At 38.4% G+C, this 25,597-nt stretch overlaps 1 protein-coding gene and 1 long non-coding RNA gene across 2 annotated transcripts in view; one reads left to right on the top strand and one right to left on the bottom strand.

The window, feature by feature from the left end:
* SCG5 (secretogranin V) overlaps positions 1-12,686 on the top strand; it is a 30,136-nt gene extending 17,450 nt beyond the window's left edge. The window contains 4 exon segments of the mRNA XM_017742194.1: positions 1,181-1,208; positions 1,210-1,258; positions 5,990-6,043; positions 9,638-12,686. Of these exon segments, the coding sequence (XP_017597683.1) occupies positions 1,181-1,208; positions 1,210-1,258; positions 5,990-6,043; positions 9,638-9,733 (227 nt within the window). The 3' untranslated portion in view covers positions 9,734-12,686.
* LOC108448565 lies at positions 8,078-25,589 on the bottom strand. Its single transcript, XR_001864501.1, has 3 exons — positions 25,033-25,589; positions 9,274-9,346; positions 8,078-9,161 (listed from the first exon to the last, which is right to left on the bottom strand). It is a non-coding gene; the product is annotated as an uncharacterized LOC108448565 (long non-coding RNA).
* Positions 25,590-25,597: the final 8 nt, after the last annotated feature.

The raw sequence follows: 25,597 nt of genomic DNA, 5'->3' as shown, positions 1-25,597 counted from the left end.
ATTTCTAAGTGTTTTAATAGTTTCTGAGTTACTTAGCCAGTATGAAGAGTTTTCCCCTATTTTCTATTGGCAATTTTATTTTTTCCCCATCCCAAGGAGAAAGGAGAGAAAGCTGGATCTGTTGGACTCAGAATAACCTCCTCAGGTCATTGAATCAACTCAATTTTAAGTCAAGTCTTTACTGTTTCCCACATCTAAGGGAAAAAGATAATCCATCTGCAAATTTTTTTACATGATGACACACAAGGACAGAAGGCAAAGTCCACAGGTGTGTGCTCTGGAGTGCCTGTGTTCTGGCAGATGTAGCTGTTTGAATGCCCAGTGTCATGCCCTGGCTGGTAGGATCTCCTTGGGTATGTTTAAGAGGAACTTGGACTGCAAGCTCCACATGCTGGCAAAGCAGTGAAAGCTCCAGGAGCAGACTCCATCCAAAAAGCTACTCTGGCTCAAGTTGCTGAAACTTTGTTTGAGCTAAAGATGACTTATTTTGGTAAAAAAAAAAAAGAAAAAAAAAAAGTTTATTTTTAAAAGGATATTATCTTGATGTGACACTGTCTACAAAACCATCCATTGTGGTCAAAGGAGGTTTCTGGACCAATCAGATTAGTTACAATCTACAGAAATGTCTTCATCATAAAACTTCTGCTACATAGTATTTTTATGAGATCTTATGATGCAGAAATGATTTTCAGCCAATTTGAACAAAGTAGCAAACCAGAAATGGAGCTCCAGGAAGAGCTACACAGTGAAAGAAATTCTGTCTTTGCTCACAGCACTGTTTTACCATGACCTTCAAAAGGACTGCCTTGCCAATTTTTAAAACTACCTGTGAGTGTTTAAAAAAGAAAAGAATATCCCTTTTGAATCAGAACAGGATGCAGTTCTAGGAAAAATCAAGTGCAATAATTAAAACAAAACATGAAGGAGGGGAACAGCTTGGAAAAGAAATTTCTTCGGTTTTGAAGTTTCATTAAGTTGTGAGGGTTTGTTTGTTTGTTTGTTTTAATAAATACATTCTGACAAACTCATTTCCAAAGAAAAAAAAACCTGGTATTTTCTAGTCATCCAGTTGTTTGGTTTTTTTTTTTAATTGCATGATTGCATTGAAGAAGTTTGCTGACTAATGTGGCACATATTGTGTGTTTCAAAGCTACTAAGCACTCAGTGCTTTCCTTTGCAGTTGATGATGGGTGTCTAGAAAATACCCCGCCAACACCTTTTTGATCCAGAGCATGACTATCCCAACATGGGCAAGTGGGTGAGTACGTGCTTCTTGCTTATTTTTGTTGCATGTGGAACTGGGTATTGTCTGCTGTGTGGGATGCTATGAAACCATGAGGACAATATTGTCCTTAATGCTGGAAAAATTACCACTCTAAGGAAAATTTCTCAAAAAAGGTGAACTTGCCCCGAAAAATAGAAATAGTGCTTGTGCTTGACGAACAGCCCAGGAAAACCGAAAGTAGAAATCCTTGTTCTATTACCTGTCCCAAAGCATGATAGCTATGTATGTGCTTAATAAATGCAAAAAACCACATTTCAAACTAGAGTGAACATGTAGCCAAAATTAGTGCAGATCTTAGGACAAGATTTCTAAACATAAAATGGCCCTAATCTCAAAGAATATCCAGGTTCAGTGACTATTCATTGTTCAGCTACTTAGATAAAAAATAGAAAGAAAACACAAATAGATGGAGTGCAGCAGCTTAAAACATCTTAAAAAAAATCAACGGTCAGACAACTTGCTTTAAGGAATCCTTTCTGCCTTAAGGATTTTGGAGGACTTGATGCTGCTTCTTCCTCTAGTCAGGTTATGCACTGTATTATATTGGAAACCTATCTGACACATCACATATAATAAACACAGTGAGCTACACTAAGGGCAAAAATCTTGCTCTGAGCATACAAGGACTTTAATAACTGCAGCTAGACTGTTTCTGCAAGCTAGAGGCTCCAACGAAAGCTCTGCCACTTAATCTTGGATTACATCAGTTAAAATGTCCAATCCCAAATCCATTTTCAGGCGCCAGGAAAACAGTAACAGTGATCATAATTTATGCTTGTAGAGCAAATAATGAAATCTCATTTTACATTGTTATAACACTTCACTTAAGATTGCACTAAACCAGTGTTCTGTAAGCATATATCGATAAATGGACATGTTTGGCAGTCTCTTCTCCTGCTGTAATTTTGAGACAATGATTCATCTTCATCATCAAACCAGTTTAAGATTTATAGTCTTAATTACTTATGTGAGTGCTAAATTTCTGGAGAGAATCATGCCAAAAATCCAAATTTTGGAAACTTGTTGCACTCTAAGTAATTACCATCAAAGGTTTTCATTTAAAAAACACCAGATGGTGAACTTTCTTATTTATGCCAGATAAGGCTGTTAGTTTTCTTATTATTCATAAGTACTTTATTTTCATAATACCATTCTGAAGACTACAAAAGCACTTCTGTAAATCTTTGGCCTATAGCAATATTTCAGAATCAAGCATACATACTGTGTTGTCATCAGCAACGTATATATTTAATAAATGATACTGAATCATTAGTGAATCCTGGACTTTTTTTGTATCTCCATCCATCACTACTAATTCAGGGAAAAAAGCTGCTCATGTATGGATTAAAACAATCTTAGGTAGTAAACAGCAATCCTATCTAGCTGCAGCTTAGCCAACCCCAGATCTTTTTAATTAGATATGAAACAGCTGGTCGTTTGCATGAGCAAATGTTCTGCCGAGATCCAGGAGAACAGCCCCAACCATCTCCTAATTACATGTTACTACATGGTAAAAATATAAATACAGTGGTATCTTTTTGTGGCTGGCTTTGTTATTTTTAATTATTTGGAAAAATAAGGTAAGTGCTCTAAAAATCAGCTGTTTGAGACCTTATAAAGGAGAGCTAAAGTAGATCAGACCTTTTAGGGCACTCACTGTTGTCTGCATTAAGTTGTAAATGACCACAGCTGGCTGTGGGCTGCCCAGCAGGTAACTGTGTGCATCCTCATCCTCCCACTGCCCCCAGCCCCTAAAATTCCCACTGTCCACAGCAGTTTGTTCCTGCTTCCCCTGTCGAAGAGCCCAGGACCAGATGCCCAGGGGCTGTGACAGCTGTGTGCTTACAGACTGTGTTTCCACCAGCTCCTGTCAGCTGTGTGGGCACTAGGCTGTCACCACCAGCTGCAGCCCTTGCAGCTGGCATGTCCTGGACCTGTGGAAGTTGGCATGTGCTCCCAGCTCATGGGGGAGCTTCTCCCCAGCCTTTTCCTACCACTGTGTGGTTGAGGAAGTGTTGCAGTTCCCAGTGACTTGTCCTTTCCAAGAACCAACATGTACTCCTTAGTGTAACCACAGAAAAACCCAAATTATATAAGCAGGTCAGAAAAAAAGGACCAGCTTGTCCTAATGGGACAGAAACAGGTTGGTTGGCTTGTTTTGGTGACAGTCATGCTTGCAAAGCTGTGGGACCTCTGCAGTATCCTGTGAACAACAGACACATTTTATAAGGGTCAAGCAAGTCTAGAAGCTGTCTCATGCAGCAAAGTGTACGGGTATGTAGATGCTAAATATTATGTGTAAATACTGCTAATATGTCTGCAGATACAAATATCTAAATCATAATAAATATATACTGGGTTAGGAGTGGGAAGTAAGAGGAAGAATTTTTCTGTCTTTGGGAAAACTCCCCCATATATCAATATGCTGACCTGTGGTAAGTCTCAGTAACAGACTCTGTTTACAGAGTGAGACCCACGGCTTATACTCTCCTCCCTTCTCCTCATATGTGGAAAACATAGAGAGGACAGTGGAAATAGCAGGACGAGTGACTTTTGGAGTTTTCTATCCATATGTACAACTACAGTTTCTAAGATTTCAGGGTTTTTTCCCCAGTTCAAACTTTTCCTTACAGGACACAGATACTTTCTGAGTGTGCCTTTCTTGCATCTTGTAAATTGGCCCTTTAGATGGTTTGAAGAAGTGTTGTTGGCATCCAGAAAGACTCGCACAAAGATAATTTACAATTTACAACCAAATCTAAAAACCACTTATATATTTTCTTGGTTGTAAGCATTTTAAGTTCCAATATTTTTCCACCCAAATCCCAACCTGCAGTCCTCTAATCCAAGTAGCCAAGGGGATGCAAAGGAAGCTCCAGGAGTGAGGGAAAAGTAGCAAATCACATGCAGCATGTCTCTACAAGAGGTGTATCTTTAACTGAAGAAACTCTGTGCCTTCATTCCTAACAACCTCTCAGTGAAGGATGAACACTTCATGGGCAAATTTTGGTGGCTGATGAGGTCAGGTTGTTACGCAGTGGAACAAATTTTCAGGATTGCTATTATCATACAAATATGTTCTTAGCTCATGCTCCATAACCATACTTGCTTTGTACTCCACATAATGCTACAGTAGTACTTAGGGTCTTAAAACATTCCCAAGCAGACTAAACAAAATATAATTTCTTTGAGCAGGAACAGTTCAATTGTAAGGAATTTTTCAGAATGACAGAAATAGTAGCTCCAGTAGTCCATGGAGTTCTTTTTATTTCAGAAGCACCCCTTTTCCTCTCATGAAAGTGTAAGGTCGAATAGTTTTTACAAAGAGAGGCTTTGGTGGTGCTTTGTTTCCCAAGGAGAATAATTCAAGCATCCTTGAGTTTCTTTAAAATGTTACATTTAGGTTTTCCTGAAGTGAGCTCGCATAAATGATTAGCCAAGAATGTCCCCCTTGGCCAGCTTCATCTCTGTTCCCTTTTGGAACAACTCAGACAAAATAACTGAGGTTGGACAAGAGATAGGCCTTGTGAATTTGAAGTTTAATGAACACAAGAAGTACAAAACATACAATTTTGGCAGATTTCATTGTAACACTTGAAAATGTTTGTTTTTTCTCATATCAAGGCTGCAGAGAAAGTTAGAAGTGTTTGGTGAATTTGTCTCGTGCTAGAATTACACTTTCTATTTATATAATCAATGTTCGGTCAGTTGTTTATAGCAGAATTAATGGCCTTGTTTATATAGTCTTCTGCTTTTATACATGTAATTCTTCTCTCCTTCCATTTTCAGGTTAGGGTTTGGTTTTGGTTTTCTTCATAACACAGAATTGAAACACAATGTGTTGAACATGTGTGTGTTATTCCAGACTTTATTAGAATTCACTACTTATAAGAAATACAACAATATGTGGATGCACTTATGTAAACTATGGTCAGAGGGGGTTTTTGGTGTTGGTTTTTTTTTCTTTTTTCTTTTCTCATCATAACTTTCTCTTCTGCCAAGATGTTTCTGGCAGTTTTTAAAAGGTCTGCCATTAAAAATGTTATAGACCAAATGGTTTTTAGAAACTTTATAGAGGGCACTACTTAAACAAAGGAAGAGTTGGCGCTGAACTCCTTTCAGCAGAACTTTGCACTGGGAAGTGTTGATATCTGGAAGGGAATAAGCAAAGACAACAAAACAGTAGGAATGACGCCTATTTCTGTATTTAAAAGAAATTAGAAAATCCCTTGTAAAGCAAATATTTTTTGCTCCTATTCTTGTGCCACCTCAAACATATAGAAAGATATACCAGAGGCAGGACTCCTGCTACCTATCCCTCACATTCTTGTTTTTCTTTTTCCTTCTGAAAAAAACCAAAAAAAACCAAAAAAAAAAAAATCTATATATATATATATGTATTTATACCATGTATCACATGACGGGAACATCCAGACTGTATCAGCACATACTTGAAACACTTCCTGCCTAAACAGGGGGGATAACTTAGTGGAAAATTACTGGCTTTTAAATTATTGATAAGGCTGTGACTGCTCCTGAAGAACTGTAAATGTTAGCAGGAATATACAAATACCTATTTGTGGTTTATTTCTCCTGTAATACTACACACTCCTCTAGACTTGCTAATATTTAACAGCAAAAGCAGTATTTTAAAAGAAGAGTGTAATGGATTTGATGGCTGTGTTGGTTTTGTTTCCCTTACAGAGCAAGAGTTTACTCTTTGAGAAAATCAATGGTGGTCCAAAAAGAAGAAAGAGGGTAACTATCAGAATATTTTATAGCCCCTATATAATCTAGAGACCTAATAAAAATTAAAATTATATTCCTGAAATGAAGAGTTAGTCTAATGCATTCATATTATACTTTAGATTATGTGTTAAGTCAGGGACTCTCTGTGATAAACTACTATAGCCAGCTTCAGGACTGAACACTAGGTACAAGATTTATTTCTCTAAATAGCCTCTTACTTTCAGAAGATGCCCTTAAGTGTAGAACACTATAAAACTTCATATTATCTGTGTTTTAAAATTGATCCTATTTGCTTAAAACCATTTAAAATTATGTAAGTATCTCTAGAACAGCATTTGAAATTTCCTACTAAAAATATTAGTAAATTTAATTACCACTATTATGCATGTGAATATGGTTTTGGGTGTAAATAACACTAGAGGTGGTTCTTTAGCTGATCTACCTCGGATGAAACTCCAATCTCTGTGCCCCACTTGCTTGAAAGACAAAGATGGATGCGTTCTCATTGTTCTGCTCCTGTAACAAGGAAGGCAGTCCACACAGAGAGTTTCTGCACAGTCTGCCTCACTAATCTCTCTTTTTTGGTAGTGTCAGCCTTTCTTGTATGAAAAAAAAAAATCACTTTCACTGTGGCAGGGTCTACATCTTTAGTTTTGCTGCTGGTATATTATTTTTACAAAAAGGAAAAGTCTAGCTCTCTGCCAGAAAGTAGCTTCTCAAAATATGCAGCACCATTTATATTGTAGATGAAGTAAGTATAATTTAAAATAACATGTATAAGTGAAGATGATTTATTTATTTAACTCTCAAAATTTAAGTCTTTGCTAGAAAGGGAGAAGATGAGTTGATTTATTCCTGATTCAGACATCATTGGCAGTTGATGCTTCGACCATAAGCTAATGATCTGACCTAAGCTTAGCATCTGCCTCGTGCTTACATTTGATTTTTGAGTTTGTTAGTTGAAAAGGAAAAAAGGGTAGGCACCTGACTTTAATTTTTAAGTAAGTAGAATTTACTCTGGAAATAGTTCAGCAGAGTATTTATTGATAGCTAGAACAGCATGTTAAAGTGGAATTCATGCAAAATATACATGAAGAAAAAAAAATAGAACACTTTGTCTGTGAGCTGACAGACATTATTGGATACAAAAGAAGTACTAACTGGAAACACTTGACAGCTACATGGCCAGGGGTAGCCCAGAATTTTGAAGGTGAATTGCCTTACAGCAGATTTATTCTTCTAGCAGCGACATGTTACTTAATGCTAAATTCATTAGAATTCAAATTATTTTAGAGTAATACTGCAATGATTACTAATGCTTTAACAAACAATTCAGAATTTTCACTTTATCAGCAGAAGGTTAACCTAGAGCTGCTGGCAGTGGAGTGTCTTTTTCAAGAAAAATTCCCTTCCTGCCTTTTTTGCTCCCTGCCACTCCTCCATGCCTTTCTGCACACACAGAGTTTTGGGATCTGGGAACAGACTGATCTTCTGCATTTGAATGTCCCCATTTGAGGTTACAACAAGTCCTGTGTAACAGTGTACGCAGTAACCCTGTTATATACAGGGCTATAGTGACACAGTCACAGAGGCACTACTGGAGTCCAGAAAACCACATACTCTAAGCATGTGTGTATATTCATATATGTACCTATCTAAGCACATGTGCAAGCATACATACACATAATCAGTGCATATAGCAGAGGCATGTATTCACCATCTGCTGCTGTGCTAGTTTCCTTGCAGCATTTGCAGTGCAAGAAAAGGAGGTTTACAGTGACGTCTAATTTTAATGAACAATTCTCCTATTTTTAAAATTCTACGCTTGCAGACAGCCCGTTCCAGAAGTGTCAAGACTACTTCTGTGATCACTGAGTTGCTGTGGGCTCGGAGCTGTGCATGAAGGTGCTCGGGAACTTTCATTACTCGAATTCTGCACAGCTGCACAGGATTAAACATATTTTAGTCAAATCAGCCAAAGTATTTTACATAATATTTTGTGCTTTCCTTTGATGGTTAAGAAGGATTAAAAATTTTATGTAGTCTCATTCTCTTCTACTTTATTTAAAAAAGTAGCAAGCAAGTACCATTCCAAAAAAAGGACCAATGAATCTTCCTAGGAATCTTCAAATAATTCCTAGAAGTTTATGCAACAGTTGAATTTGACTAAATTAACATTAAACAGAATTCTTTAAACAAACAAAAGCAAATCATTTACATATGTCTTATTTCTAACAATTTAAAGCATTGCAGTTAGTTTATTTTCAAAGATTTTTCCACATTCATTTCTGGTTCTTAATATTTTTATGTTTTTGCTTGCAGCAGGCAAAACACCCAAAACCCAACAGAAGTAAGCGAAAGGGCTGCTCTGTGCTATGATTAAGTATTAATAATAGCACCCACAAATCTGGAGAAACCCAAGGCCTTAAACTTGAAGACAGATAAACCCCAAATATTTTCCAGGGATTCGACAAATACTTGGGATAGCTGAAAAATAAATACGCCCATTCTGAATGCCTTTTTTTTTTTTTTTTTAATTTCTTAAGTTTTGGTGAAAGAAGCACAAAAATGTCTTAAGGAAAGTAATTTCTGTGATGCAGTCAGCCTGACAAGAATCAGGAGATACTGGAAAATTCGCATTCCTCCAAAGTTTGTCCTTAGGCAAACAATTTTCATTAGCATCTTCACACTAGAATTTTTGTCTGTATCTGTGTGAAGGAGACAATATATACTTGAATTTTGCTTACACTGACACTGTAACAGACCAGAAAGCAGGTGTAAATGATACTTAATACTGAAGCTCCACTAAACTGCTTGCCACTTCCAAATACAGTAAATACATTTTATCCCATTGGTATAGATAAAATTCAAGTATATGCTCTCTATGGTACTCCATCTACGATCTCCAAGCAGTTTTGAGACAGGATCTGTTCATCTTCAGCCTCACATTGTACTGCCTGCATGGTGCAAAGTGAAGTTAAACCCTCTCCAGGAATCTTCTTTCCAGCATTCCCTTGTTCTGGCAGTGGTACGAGAGCTATTTTCTATGCCAAAACCTTGTTTGGCTCTGATTCTTTGCCAGCAGTCTTTTATCTCAGCATCAAGAGAGGAAGCAAGGAGGGGTTTCCTGGAGAGGAGACAGGGTGAAGAAGAGGCTTTGGTCAAAATAGTATTGTGGTCTCTAATCTGTATCCCAGCACTATGTACATCAGGGACTAGTGATTTAAGCTGAAGCTTACCTGTACTTCTCTAGCAAGTTCTGTCCTGCCTCAAGAATTCGGGAGTTAGAACTGCTGCTGCTTCTCTGCTGAACTGAGAAAAGAACGAGTAGAGCAAAAAGGTAGTGTTTAATTCAGATTGTTTTATATTCTTGCTAGTTCACTTGTATTCCTTTCAGTGGGTTGAATAAAATTATTGCTCAAAAAAAAATATTAGAAACAAAACACTGACTGACTTTTAGATTTAATCCCTGGAAGCAATTTTTTTTCTCAAGTCTGCAAATGTCTGACAGATAAAAAATACATAAATATGTTCACTAATCCTAGTTACCTTTTATCTGTTTCCCTGTTTCTAATAAGTTTAAATAATTTTTAACTTTTGCAGAGTGTGAACCCGTATCTGCAAGGACAGCGACTGGATAATGTTGTAGCAAAGAAGTCTGTTCCACAATTTTCAGATGAAGACAAAGATCCTAAATAAGTACAATAAAAAGGAAAGATAAAAACTCATGCCATCCTCTTCTAGACCATGATATTGCTTATATATAATCATCTACTAAAATCCTTGTGAATGGCAGCATGCTTATTATTTATATAATTGTAGATGAAAAACAGCTGTATTTATAACAGTATGTTCTCCTAGATGATAAAAATACAGTTCTGCTTTTTGTTAAGTTACAGTAAAAGGACATTTCTGTTGTTTTTATTTTAGTCATGGAGCAAACTTTAAAAATGTTAGTCATTTTGATAGCTAATGTGAGGTAAATGGTCTTAATGAGAAGCTTGTAAATAGGAAGATGAAAAAAAATGCCAAGTCTGACTCCAACATTTCATCTTAAATGTTACTATGTTTGACACATGAAAGTTATAGTTTTATGTTTTGCTCACAAATATTGTTACTTAGCAAAGACAAAGTATTTATTTTACGCAGAGAATTTTGGCTTTTGGTCCATTTTAATAAACACTTAAGCAATCTACAAGGTTTGCAAAGTGACATTTTCCAAAATATTTCAGAGGCTCATTTGTCTCTGTTATTGCGGTGCAAATTTAAAAAGGAAAGAACTGCTTTTTGACCCTATTCATTGGACTATTTTTCTGTTAGTTTTAATCATTCCACACCCACAGCTTTCCTGAACACTTGAACATCTTCCTTATCAATGGAACTGTTATGTGAAAATTAATCTCCCCTGCTGTTCTTTGTCTTAGTAACTGAAGCATTTGTGCATTATAGTGTTGTTAAATTATGCTTCTGGGGCATATTATAAGTGAAGATGGAGACATTTGACTGTGTTAATAAGGTAGTGTCAACAACCTCTGAATCTAAATCCAGGATATGAAGGTCATTACAGTTGATCTTCTGAAAACCTATGCTACTCTAATAACACAGGTAGCTATCATTGCTCTTGAAGTTGTTCTGGGAAGCTTAAATTGCCTTCTTGCCCCTAGGAGACTGAAGAACTTTATATTCCAGGGTTCTCCTTTTCTGAATGATGAGAATATACCTGAATCTTTCAAGCCATGTGAATGGAGCGTTGGAATTATGGAAAACAGCATTAGCTTACAGATAATATTACAAATCAATAGGAAAAAAAATAGTTTCCTTTCCCATCCTATAGAAAGACACAGTAAAATAATGACGACCTCTTAGAAAAAAGAAAAAAACAGTAAGAAACTAAAGTTTCTAGCTACATAAAATGAAAGTTGACAGGATGGCACATATATGACTGTCAATGGCATTTGCTTTTTTTGTCCCACCACTGAGTAATCTGTAATAAATTATGTATATAGAGAATTGGCCCTCTCATGCCATTTAGGGGTAGATTGAAAAATTCTTAACATTTTGGAATGGACTGTTGTGTCTTTCATCATATTTCCTTTTTTAAACAAATCTTGAAAAGAAAACTGAATAGTATGTCATGAGGTGGGGTTTATACTCACACATGACACAAAAATGAGGAATTTCTATGAATCACAGAGCTCCCTTGGCTTCCAGTGGCTGGAACAGGATGGGAGCAATCTAGCTGTTCATGGGACAGAACTTGTATTCTCTGAGTCTTAAGCTTACTCTTTTTCTCTGCACTGCTGCTTAGTCTTCACACAGGTATTGAAAGCTGCAAAATTACAAAGGTTGCTCCAGAACCAAGAAAGAGTCCATACATCTGTGCATAAATCTGGTGTTAAAACCTACTGATGCCCAGTGGCTCAGAGTGTGTCAAATGGTCATTCCTTCCATCTAACCCTGCTGCCAGCCACTGGTGTAGCTACAAAGCTTCGAGGTGTTTGGAGGCTAGATTGCCATTCCTAAGAAATTGCATGTTTCTTCAGACACTTGACTGTTTTATCAATACTTCTAAAGTAATCTGAGCTACATTCTGTCCTTATAGCTCCAGTAAAATCCATTTTATTCACAAAAATGAAACAACCGTGACGGCAACTTACTTTTTTAAGCTCTCATTAAGGACCAGTGCATAATAAAAGGAGGTGTGTGCAGTAAATAGGGGGCTTGAAAAGGGAGGGGCAAAGAAGCATTGCTTGTTTAATAGTATCAGTAATCCCATATGTAATTTTGTGAAGCACTTCAGGTCACTACAACCCTGTGTGGGGATGTGAAATCCAGCACTGCAAACTGGCCAGAACAGGGACACCTGGCAGGCTGCCTGTGGACTGCATCGGGCCAGAGAGGCTGCCCTCCTGTGTATGACAGATCTGCACAGTGCAGACAAAGGAAAAATATCAGAATTCAGACCTGGTTATGTCCTTAAATGCAGGAAAAGAAAAAAAAAAATCTTTAAACTGCACAAAACAATGATGAGTCTTACAGGAACTGTCTGCTGGAACAAGTCAAGCGCGTGGTGGTGAGCAGCTGTCTGCTGAGTTCATCAGGCAGCTTGAGTGTTTCATCAGGAAGACTCAGCAGTACTACTGTGAAATTTTAATAAAATATGGCTATTGCACCATGATAATGATATTCATTATTCTAATTTCAGTTTCATAGTAGAACTGTCTTTCTGTATTGGGACTGGCTAGTCCCATATTGATTAAAAAAAAAAAAAGAAAAATCAAGCAAAAATCCTTGTCCCTCCTACTGCTCCAACAACAGTCCAAATATGTATATGTAGTTTTTTAAAAAGAATCATCAGAGTGCTGGTCTCTCAGAATCAATGAACAAAGATACCAACTATCCCACTCACTCAGAGTTCACCAAACCAGTATTTACAAGAATGTAAACAGCTGCACAGGTGTAATTGCCCTTTTACCTTTATGATGCATGTGAATTAAGGAGCATGTATATTGATACTGTTATTTAGGATTTTCATCAAATTAAAATCTTTTAGAGTATTTTAAAATTTGCAAGTGTGTTAATTACCTTTAATGCATTAGAGACACAATGTGCTTAAAGGAAGCTATACAAAATAAAGTGTATTGCCCTGAAACATTGGTTTTGTCTGGTAAAGAAATATTTATGACTCTAGTTTAAAAAAAGCACTGTGTAACTGATTAGAGTATTTGAGTTGTGACACAAAACTTACTCTGAGGGTGCATGTGCATACACACACACGCTAATACACTTTTTAGAAGATAATACAGTCTGATAATAAACTCATTAGTAAAGAATATAAAGATGTTAACCCACAGAAGAAAGTAATATAAAAATGCTTAGTGAACTGCTAAGGAGGGGAAATAGTGATATGCTTCTAATTATGGGCACATTTGCATTCACCAAATGCAATAAAACCACACTGCTATCTATTCAGCAGCTCAGGAGCAATCCAAAGAAACTGGGTACTAGTTCTCTGATGTCAGAGTCCCAAGAGTCACTTACAGGACTGCAAGTAAAGCTGACCTGAAGCTTGTTTTATCAAAATGTGATGAAGCCTGTCTTCATCTGTTAAACTGAGGAAGGGCACAGGCAGAAAGATGACTACCAAGTCAATTAAATTTTTGGCTTTGTTGTCGACAGAGTAACACTCAAGCCCCTTTGTTTCCAAATGTCAGTAGTTGGGGAAGAAGACAAGTAGCTTTTTGACAATGAAGAGGAGACTTGCCTTCAAATCAGACCTCTAAACAGTAGCTCTAAGGAAGTGTTGAAAAGGCTTTTTTTTCATTTTCATGGTGTACAAAAAACTAATTTTTGAACATTTAAATTTTTTGGAAAAAGCCTATAACAACATCAACCCAAAACAAACTTGGAATCTTCTGGCCTGTTTGCTGGTAAGCTCACTAAACCAGTTCTCACCTCATCTGTAATGCTCTATTACTTGTAATGTGATATAATTTTTATGCAATTACTTATTTTTTGACACGCAAATAGACAACACTTGGATCTGTAGGACAAAGAGCCTAAAGACAACTTTTCAGATTTCGAAGTCACACACTCAGACTTAGGGAGGGAGAAGGGCAAGGTAGGGAGATTCAGAAGATGCTACCACAACCCCACGAAAATTTAAAATGTCCAAGGAAAGTACACTTCCACATGATCCACAAGGGACATGAGTATGTCCACTATTTTATTAGCCAAGTGTCACTATCTGTAGGATTAAAGGCAGCTCGCCATCCAAGCCAGAAGCTATCAAGGCTGTCAGGGAGAGGACATTATCTCCAATTTTGAGACACCTGAATCCAACATTTCAGGCTAATGGACAATTTGATTAAATTATATTTCTGCCATGCTTGACACAAATAGGATGGCAATCCAATATGCCCTAAAGAAAAGACAGCAACAACAAAAACCCAACAGAACACATGGACTCCATTGCCATATGGATACATATGCGTACACTTAAAAATTCAGTTTTGTTTGAAGGCATGCAATTACCTTCAATACTCTTTAAAAAGAATAATATTCAGGAACTATCTCAAATAAGAAGTGTACTTTTAAAATACAGAATTACTGTGTCCCTTAAAAGGTCTGCCAGTTTATCGGGCCTAGGGTCAATGGCAGACTCCAACCATGAAGGCCACTGACAATGACTTGCTTACATGCAAACTAAATAAAAACTAAAAAGAAATGTAAGCAAAGGATGTGGAATTGCCATCATAAAGGTCCCTATCACTCACAAATGTGGCTGACTACCACAGGATTGGGAAATAGGCCAAGATTTTCAAATACAAGACAATGAAAAGGTCAAATGAACCATTTTCCGAGTGCACTCATGGTCCAGGTCTACCATGCTCAAGCCTTTTGCTGTTGAGTGAAGAAAGGCATTGAGCTCCAGTTCATCGTCCTAGTTTACCAGGAGAAGGAAATACGCAGTTTCAGTTGTCATGTTTGCTTTATTTATGATGCTGACTGCTTTGCTGTGATTACATGAATCCTGATGGTTGGGAGAGCTGCAAACCATGTGTTCAACACATGAGAGCGTAACAAACATTAAATACAAGTGTCATGAGAGTAGCATTATCAATTGGAACTAAAAGAGCTTTAAAAAAAATCCTATTTTATTAATGAGGTCAGTATTTGTATGTGGGGCAGAGGTAGAGATGATAGGAATTGAGAATGGCTTCAGACTTTAAAGATTAGGTAGACCTGAAACACCTCTTTTTAATTTTCTTCTGTAGTTCCTGTTACCAAAACACACAGAATGCAGCTCCTAATGCAATGCATGGTTGTCTTTTACATTTAATCACTTCATTTCTTTATCCTACTCTCTTCTAGAAAAACAGTGGTGGGTGTCAGTGGCTGAATTTCATGGTAAGCTGAGTGAGACAAAGAAGGAAGCACAGAGAAAAATAATGTGCTATTTGTTACTAGTCTCAAACTTTCCCTCATTCCCTAACCTGTGTCATTAAGTTAGAGACCATTAAATGTATAAACAGACTCCTTTTACTCCAGATCTTTGTTCCTAACCTAACCACCATATGACAATGTTACTTTCCTGGGAACCACCAAAGATCTCCATTACCGATGACAGGGATTTTTGGGTCTGGGCATATTTGCTAGATCACAGAAGGTGCATATGGCTTTGACGCTGAATTCAGTCTTGACAGCTTTTAATTCTTTATTCTGAGAAACAAAAAAAACCCCAAACCCTAGCAGTTCTTTCAGTGCAGTATCTATATTCCAATGCCCCAAGTCTTCTAAAAGTGGCTGAAATTCAAGTGGGGTAGCCTGTATGGGGAAATGTGGTTCTGATTCTTCAACTTGATAGAGAACACCTTTCTACACTGGAAATACAAAATACCACACTGTGACATTTTATATTTCTAAATGGACAAAACAGACGTATGAAAGAGCAAGTTAGGCCATCCAGAGAAGCACTCATACTTCACCATTGGTTATTTTTTCCCTTTCTTTAAACAACGCTGCAGTGACTAAGAGAATTGCAAAACTTTGATTCCAATGGATAGTGCAATGGCTGTAAGATTTATGGGCTTGAAAGCTGTGTTACGGCAACTGAAGAAACCTATTTTTAATGCTGCATAAACCATTGATCAAATAAAAAAATAGGATTTAAGTAAATTCTTTCCAAGGCATTGTTATAACAATGACAGCATGGCTGTCATAGTTTATGCATAGACCCTGGCTATTGGTTGAATTCCCAAACCCTATGACTGAGCAGCCACAGGACTCTGTGCATGCGTGGGTAACATATGTGTCCACAGTTAAAAAAGCAGAAAAGTATGTCCTGCTTCTGATTCTTTATAGCTTCATCCTGCTAATCCCACAGTGTCTCCAGCTTTGCTGCAGCCTTTCTGATGGTTACTGCTCTGAAGTTATGGTATCTTGGAAGATACCGTTTTCATGGACTCTCTTGAGTGCGAAGTTATCCAGTAGGCAAGCAATGTGCGCCATAATGATACACATTTCTTTCAGTTAAAAATACATTAATTATTTTCTGCTTTAGTAGTTGAGGCTATTTTCTAACTTCTAGTCATATTGGCTATTTTCTGCTGTGTTCTTACATTCTCAGCAGCAATCTCTAAGCCTTTAAAAGAACAAGAACCATCCACAAACTTGAAGATAAGGCCTTCATAAATCTCTCCTAAAGTATCAGCTGCTTGTTAAAAACACTTCGTGTCTATTTTGTTGTGCATCTGGACGTTCTTGATCTGGAGGTTTACAAAACTGGGAATGATTTCCAATTAAAAGATGGGTCAAAAGTTGCAAAGAAGTTAAGTGCTGGCTCCAGTAAAGGCCTAAGTATCCACAGCTGGATTTGTGTCCAACACAAATACCAAAGCCCAAGAACAGGCTCCTCAAACCTTGCCTCTCTTTCCTGATTCCTTAGGCACCTAAAGGCTATACACAACTATGTTTTCTTGTAATCATGCACCCCAGGTGACTGAGCTCCTACTTCTGTATACACCTAGGACTGTTTGAGACTCGGTGAACCTGCACAGCTCTATATCTATATGCGTCCTAAACCCAGCCTGAATCCACAAACTTGGCAATTCTTCCCCTATATTCCCTGAGGGAGCAAGCCTGGCAATGGCTCATCTCACATATGTCTACAGGACCAGGCATTGCACAAAATACCACAGCAGACATAGACAGTTTAATTAAAAAAAAAAGGTGTCTGTAAAAGTTACGGCAAAAGAATCAAAGCTCTAATGACACCAGAGAAGGCAATCAAGAAATGAACACAAATTTGTCATCTAGTGGCTCATAGGACAGGCTGAACACGAGGAAGGACAGGGTAGCTGCACTCTAGCTAGTCCTAAAGGAGTGTTTGGGTAGCTAGGCTAAAAAACACAAGAGTAGTCTGAGAGCATGGCAAAGCCAAGTCAACCACCCACCCCCATCCTCCTGAGCAGACGGCTAATTTTGGCTCCTTGTCTTAATCTAATTGTTTCCTGAATTGTTTAACAGCCTCAGCAGGATAGGTGCAGGTCTCACACAAACAGGCTGCAGCCTCATGGCCAAGAGGCTGCACCTCTGGAGGTGCCGGTTTGAATGCCTCCAGTGAGTAGGCAGACAACACCACCTTTTCTTTTCTGATTCCTGAAACACCACCAGCCTCCTTCCACTCACTTTTTATGGGTTGTTTTTTTTTCTTTTTTTTGGGAAAGTTAGATGTATTTAGCTGCTACCCAGATTCTTGGAAGAATGTTACATTTAGCAAGACTTGGAAACTAGCAAGAGTTCATTTGCTTGACTGTGCATTCTTCTAGCAACTTTCAAAATATCTTTAGATCATTTTGCATCTGTTGAAAAGAAGAATTTATAAACTCCACTTCCTTACTCACTATTAGCATTCCAGTGACAAATTTTATCTTGCAATCATTGTAATGTATGGGATTTGCTGACCAAGAGCTCCAGTGAGCCTACGGAATCCTGTTAGTGTTGCTAACATGACATGTCTTTATACCAAGATGTGTCTTATTATAAGCATTTTCAACACTGAAGTTAAGACAAAATATGTTTATTCACACCAGCATCAATAATTCTCTTCAAGGTGGTTTCAGGTGGAATTTGCCCTATTAAAATACGCAGGTCCAAGTACTGAATGGGTTTTCAAAGCTTTTACATAAGCTGGTGGCAATATACTCAAAGCAAGAGGGATCTGAACTCTAGATCAAACTAATAATTTGATTGGAAAGACTACACTATAAAAGTACTTGGTTTTACAAAGTACTTCTCTAAATTAGAAACAAACAAATCACATTTGGTTATGGTGATTTTTTTCACCTGGGAAGGCGGTTTTGTTACACCTGATTACAGCAGTCACCTCCCCTCCTAATGCACAGAAGGCTTTCTAAACAAGTTGTCCTATCTCCACAGGATATGAAAATGATTTCTGCCTCCAGACAGCCTGTGCCCTCATCTGGATTTATCTCAATTACTAATTACATCAAGATAAAAACCACTATACTTTGTTCCTTGTATGTTTTTACATCATAGCTTTCTTAATGTAAAAACTTCAGCCTATAAGAAAGGCATAGCCAAAAGAATCCATAAACTCTGAATCCAAGAATTTAACTATATTAAAAAGGAGGGTTTCTTCTTTGTCTCGCAGCATAGGAGAATATCCTATCCATTTATGTACTCTCTTTTGCCAGATCAGAAGAATATTAAATGGCTAAGATGATTTTTTTAGTGTGTCTGATAACTTTTAGTGACATCAGCTCCCAAGGATTCTTTCCTCCAAGTGTTCTAGTATATTTAAAAAAAAAAAAAAAGTAATTTTTTTACTATGAATTCCTATGTTCCTTTTGAAACTCTGACAAGAAATAATAGCACCTCCTTCACAAGAAGTCTAGTCCCGTCTGGTTGAGAACCAAAAAGCCCTGCCACAGTCTGATCTGAAGTGTAACTGATTTGATCACTTGCAATTTAACTTCTTTGCTTACGTCTTTAGTGCATTAAGACTTCCTGGGGAGGGGAAAGAAAACTGTTTACATTTTTAGACTTTTTACAAGTGCATCCAAAAGCTCCAAGCGTTTGGTGCCTGATTAATTACAAACACCTAGAGGACTGCTCCCAGTCCTATTTACAGAATCTCTCCTAACATCAAGTGACTTAACACTTTTCCAGGCACTTTGAATCACATGGTACTTGTGACAGGGGAAAAAAATCATTCAATCAAACTGCCAATGAAAGCAGCTAGTAGAGAACTGCTGGGCAGTGTGGTTAGTCCCAGAATGTAAGATGACAGCTCTTTCATGGTTCTGAACAGCTCTACACAAATGGAAGATTGATGTCTGTTGTAGGTATGTTTGGAGAGTAAAGTAATAGGACTTGAAAAACTCTAATTAGAATTCAAGATAATGCAAGAAAGGAGAGATCAATGAATAAATATCCAACTGCCCTTAGCCAAACAAGATAAACAGGATAATTCTGACAAGGAAACGGACGAAGCAAAACAGAGCAGTTGTTGGAAATATCAAGAAAAAAGATTTGGCCCTAGGCTTGTGTGTGTAGTTTCCCAGAAGTGATTTTTTTTTGGCAATTTTTGAAAGAGTACATTTTTGGTAACCATACAGATTTGAAAAATAGACTATTTTTGTATTTTATTATTATTGTATTTTTAATTCTCAAGTCCATAAAGTTTAGCATTCTAATATGCTCACTAACTAGAAAGTCCTTTAACAGGGGAAAGAGGTATATATAAATTATTTCTGGGTCTTTTAGCAAGGCTCACCTGGCTCGAGTCTCTTGTTGTTTGTGCTTCACATAATACACCCTGAATAGATCCACTGAAAACAAAGTCAAGCATCTGGCAAGCCCCTGCAGAATTCAGGTCTGAATCTAAGTTCAGCAAAAAAGAGAAGTATGTGCACAAATCCACCTTTCTTACCAAAGCACTTAACTATCAGTTTGCATTTATGTATATAGTAAAAATATTATATAGGTCAACCAGCAGTTCTTTTAGGAAACGACAACTGGTTAAACGATTCTTTGTCTGCCTTTAAACATTTTTTTGTCCATGACAGTGAAAACTTGGCTTATTCATTGGAAATATCCTTTTCCTTTTTTTTTTTTGTTGTGTGGCATGCGGAGGAGCGAGGTGAGACTTACAGAAGTTAAAAGGCCTTCCCTATTAAAAGCATTTAGAAATTTCAAAATGGATGTATTCAAGCACACAGACACAAAGTATGTGGAAGCTGAAAAAAGTATGTTTTATCTTTCCAGATTAAGCTGAACTCTCAACTCCTCTTATAAATCACTTTTTTCACAAGAAGTTTGGTACCCTATCAGCCTTAAGGATTTATGCCAAAATTATTCCTTTGAAAACTCTGCTCCTTGCTGCAGTTTTACAGGTGGGGAAATGGAGTCAAGAGGAAATTGGTGTGAGTGAAACAAGGTAAAGGATGAAGGTCGGAGGGGTGGTGGTGGTGGTGAACTTCTGCCTCTTATAGCTCTTCTTCTTGACAGAAAGACCATCTCAATGAAAAATAGCAGTGAGGAAGAGTTTTCTTTCTTCCTACCTGCATTAGTATTCTCTCTGGGAAGTGAAGCAACTGATGCTGCAGCAGTACAACCGTTTAACAGAGTTCTTTCTTTCCTGTAACATAGCAGCCATTTTTTGTGACACTGGATTTCAAGTATAAAATGCAGAAATTCTAAGTTGCTGTCTCAGACCAAAAAAAAAGCTTCAGCTCTTTCATTCCTGCAAAGCGACATTTTTTTTATCTGGTATTCTGTTTATATGTGGTTATTTCCAGAAAAAGCAAAAAGAACAGATAAGATTTCAATTTTGAAAGGAGGGCAATGGGATAGTAAAAAAAAAAAACCAAACCCAAACCAACCCACAACAAAACAAACCAAAATAAAAGCCTTGCAAATCTCCTTACATAATAAAATACCTAAAATAGCTTTCCTGCCTCTCTTACTCTTCTTTTTGTTTCACCACAGACATAAGTGGCAGAGTCAGGAAAATGCCTACATCTCTTGACTTCCCATTACCTACCCTACCTGCCAGACTGACACTGTGTGCTCCACAGGTGTAGCACAGAACCTCCCACAGGTAACACCCTGGAACACAGGTGGTCACACAACAAGCTGCCTTTCATCACAGCAAGAAAAAAGTAAAAGGGACTATTTTGCCAGAACTGGGCATGAGATACCTATTCATGTCTTAAAAGTGTATGCAATCTGTCCAAGATGTTGGGACGCAGTAAGGTTTGGAAAGGGAGTTTTTCAGTTTTGCAGCATAACTGGAAATTATATTTCATGGCTTCATATAGTGAATTATGTATGTAAATAATACACTGAGCTCCTTAGATGGCTCTTTTCGTAATTCCCAGTTACAGCTTCATACTGTAGGGGCTTCTTATGTTCATACAAACCCAGTTTGCTTAGCTGAGTCACTTGTATCACATTGCTCCAGAGGTGCCCTGAAAGCAAAGCATGTCAGGAAACACCTCCTACAGCTTCAGGAGACAGAAGAAAAAGAAAAGCAAATCCATGAGAGCAGAGGAATTTTATGCCTTTCATTTTCTTGGCAAATTCTTTTATAGTCAACAAATACATAAGATGCATCAAAAAAATTGTGAAAAGAGTTATAAAAAGTTTAGCTTGACAAATTATATTTCTTCATTTGGCATGAAAGTTTGTATTTGCTTAGCATCAAACTTCATCCTAATAAAATAAGCTTTTCTAAACCACTTTTGAAAAATAGTCACATATGGATTGTATTATGTATGTAGGTGTTTTGAGGCCAGAAAACATATTTTTTGTTCTCTGTCTGCAGCACATAGTGGAGTGGAATGCTGGTGGGTGACCATGGCTCCTAGGTGTGGAGATCATTACAAGCCCACAACCTGACCCTACATGCACTATATGCTGAACAAGAAAGCTTTTCAAGCATACCAGGATACCATACTTTTCAGAGCAGAACCCAAGACTTTTAAATTATTTAGGTGATTAAAGCTTTTCTCTTGCACTCATTTATTCTTTTGATTTCTAATGTCCTATTTCTGAGGATTTTGAAATTATTCCAAGATCAAGCAATATTTTGAAAGTAAAAAAACCTAAAATACTTCATTTTCAAAAAAAGCCCTGCCCCAACATAAGCACTTTTCCCTAATTAATTTTCTCTCATTCAGCTGATGGGAATCTATGTTAGAAAGTTGATGTTCTGTCAACACAAATCTAAAATACTGCTTTTTCAATAAGTACAGTATTTTCCAACCTCCATCATATAGTCATTAATTCTAAAACTCAGAAAGAGAAAGATTAAAATTCTTTAATTAAACAGAATTTTGCCAAAGTGAAGCACAGTCTTAAACTTGATTTTCTAGTACATTTTATGAGAAATTTAACTCAATTCAGAACAACCTCAGCCTTTTCTGGTACTACTTTATAAGGCTTGATATGAAGCACAATGCTACTTAAATTAGAGGGTTTTTCCATAAAGCAATCTGCGGTAGAAAAAACAGTAGAGTACCTGCAAAAGAATCACAGGCCTGGTGTATTAGTATGCTGTCTTAAAACCAACATGCACATCTCCTTCCCTCACCTAATGCCAGCTATTAACTGTTTGCCTACTTAGGTTTAAAACAACAAGCAAAAACCTGTTTTTAGTCCTTTACTTTTGGATATATCTAAAATGCACAGGAAACTGGATTCCTTGAGTATAAATTCTTTTCTATGACAGAACACAGAGTGTTCCTCCCATGTACAGCAACATTTCCATGCATGGCCCACACAACACACACTACATAATATCTTGCTCAAGCCCCAAGTAATGAATCACTTCTGAGACACGGCTGATCTTACCCATCAAGTCAGGAAGAGAGCAGTGTACACCACCAGAAACTCAACAATATCCCACAGTGCAAAGACATCTCATCTGTGGGACTGAGTGTATGTCCCACAAAATTATTTACTAAAACCAGACATCTCTGCAATGCACACATCTTTTGTCTCATCAAACAGCTAACAGATAACAACTGTGCCAAGCTTCATAGCCTCACACCTCCACTGGTCAGCTTCAAATGCCCCCAGGACAGCAGGTGGCGGGCAGCAGACTGCAGTGTAAGTCAGTGCTTCGTTCTAGACTCGTTACAGCCCAGTTAGAAAAGTTACTGCTGTGTTGCTGAGACAAACCAAGCTCCTTTCTCTCCTTAACAGCAGAGTTCAAAATACCAAGCAAAGCAGTTCAGATGTGCCCTGTCTCTGCTGGACAGCTCACCTTACTCCGACCTGGAGGAACATGACTAGGAGTGAGAGATACTGGCTTTCTAGGTATAGCAGGCCCAGGTTCTCAGCTGTCACAGATCACCTGCATCTGCCTGAGTCATTAAAAACTATTCCAATTTACTCAAGAACAGGCTCTAGCCCCTGTGAGTTTTGGCCTCTCTGCAAAGGCTTTTAATAAGGTGCCAACTGTTCTGGCAGTAAGGATACTTTGAGTAGCGCTCAAAGTTAGCAGTAGCAGACAGGAGCTCAGCCCAATAACATTTTCCTCTGCAAGAATTAAGTACAGCACTTATTTTAAGCTTATGCAATTCTTACTGTTCCACTAAAACAAAGAACAACTCATGCAGTGAATACCAGCAAGAAAAGGGAGAGGAAATTTAAAAAAAAAAAAAAAAAAAGAAGCAAAAGAAACTCCAACCCAAACAATAGCAAGCAGGTAGTTGTAATCAGTCAGGTTCACAGTACACATCACTACCATCCTATGACATTAAAGCTCTTTATCGTTATACCTACAGCACAAAAACATGCAGATTTCCATAGGCCTCTGTAATACTAAATAATTAAACAACATTTCCCCATCAGTATTCCAGCTCCAATTAGCAGCCGTGATGAGATACAACAGAATTTCAAGTGTGGGTATGGTAGGAGGAAGAAGTACTTCCCTTTCAGCACTGGGTGCCTTTTAACCAGTCTTTGGTTGGGATCTGACCAGCACAGCTGAAGCTTTGGAGCAAACCCAGGGAATGTTTTGTTAAAGATTCCAGCAGAAATAAAGAAATCTTCCAAGCTGGAAATTATTCCAAACACCTGAAAGAATGATGAGGGGAAAAGACATCTTTTCCCCACCTCCCTCAATCTCAAAGAAATAAAAAGAGACATAATTTTTATGTTCCTTTTAAATTTTTTTTTAAATTTCTACCTTCATTCAGTCCAGATGCAGCTGCAATTATTTATTTTGTTGGTACCCAAATTTATTTTTGCATTTCTGTGAATGAGTAAGCAAATACTTGCAGGAATAATTCTACTTTCCAACTGTCAAAGAAATCTGGATGCTAGTGCATACTTGGAACACTGCGGATTAAGCTAAGAGAAAGAAACCAGATGAGAAGATATGGTATAGAATACTCAACTGCAAGAAAGGAAGATGGATCTTGAGGAGGGAACACAACTTCTCCACCAGGAGCTGCTCCCTAAAGTGTTTCTTAGTGTGCTCTAGGTCAGAGTGAGATCTACCCCAGATCACCAACTCCGGCTAGATGCCTGAATGCAGTAAGGCGTTAAGTGGACGTACCTGCTCTGCAATTGTTGCCCAGAAGTATCATCTAGGAAAGGCAATGCCAGAGTGGCATGTAAATGACTTGCCAGAAAAATACAGCAGAGAGGCAGCTTGCCTGCAGCAGTGCCTGGGAGCATACGCAGTGGCAGTGCCATCATCAGCATCAACAGGAGCTCAGAGCAACTGCAGAAAGCACCTTCTCCAGCAACACTCGAAGGGTTGGACTGGCCCCAGAGCAGCTCCCCAGCCTGTCTCTGGGGCTGGTAATCACACTGAGAGAGACAGAGCAGAAGAGGCGTGAACAGACCCTTCCATATCAATACAACTGCTTAAGAGAAGAAAATGGAAAGGAGCATAAAGTCTGTCAACATACTGAGAGGTGGGAATTGTGACCTCTTCTTTGGATTCACGAAGGAAGGACCCCAATTAGTTAAAAACTCATAAAATAAAATAAAAATAATAGCACTTTTATGAGTAAAAAACCAGAAAATCCTAAAAATTCCCTAGGCCTCTCCTTCTACCCATCTAGATGTCATATTCTGTAATTCTTTGCCAGTAATCCTGCCCCAATAATTGTTTCAGAATTTCAGTGGCTCCCGCAGACCAATTCATTTTCTCTCTCATGCTGCCACCTACCACTGCACTACGGCCACTTGCCCTGTGACTGAAGTGATTCTTTTTTTAACAAGCTGTCGCTAAACGTGTGTGAATTATTGTAATGGGCCTAATTCACTACCTTGCTAAGCACTCAGGCACTAAGTGAAGCCATGCTTTGGTCGTAGCAAAGAGCAGGCCACTGCTAAGTACTGTGAAAAGTCAGAAACTTGGCATCTTGCCTAGCTCTGGCATCCCTAATGTAGCAAATACTTCCATTTTAATTTGTCTTCCCCATCTGCAAAACCAGGGACAACAAAACTACCTCTTTGTCAGGTGAGATCCGGGCCTGTCTGAGGTCCAAGGTGGGCGCTGACTGCCGGTGACCGAGGAGCAGGGCTGGTTTGATTCACGGGCAGTAACTTGTGCCCAGCATCAAGGAGAGCACAGACCCATCGGTACCACCTACAGCGCTCGTGGCCCTGGCAGAGCTTTCCTCAGCTTTACTTTCTGCTGGGTGACGCTCGCAGCAGGAAGTGGCAACTGACAAACGCCTCCGTTTAATTAGCAAGCCCAAAAGTCAGCCCGTGGTTCAGAGGCTGCTCCTGCCCGTAATGACTCCGGGTAGCACTTCGTGCCTCCCTGGTATGAAGTCCGCAAGGGACGAGCGGCGGCACTGGCGCGCTTGGAGGACGGGGCGGCCGGTAGCACTGGAAGAAGTGCAGGCTTCTTTGCGGAGCTGTGGGGTCCTTCTACCCACCCAGGACTCTCCCCCTCGATGCCCCCAGCCCGACGCTGTCTGCAGATTCAGGGTACGCTTCGGGCAGCTGCAGCGCAGGGAGATGTTCCTGGCCACTGCTGGGAAGGGCTCGGTCCGCAAAACACTCACG

Source organism: Corvus brachyrhynchos, unplaced genomic scaffold, assembly GCF_000691975.1.
Source record: "Corvus brachyrhynchos isolate BGI_N302 unplaced genomic scaffold, ASM69197v1 scaffold115, whole genome shotgun sequence".
Lineage (NCBI taxonomy): Eukaryota > Metazoa > Chordata > Aves > Passeriformes > Corvidae > Corvus > Corvus brachyrhynchos.
Note: the sequence above shows the minus strand (reverse complement) of the source record. Positions and strands in the feature narration are given on the sequence as shown.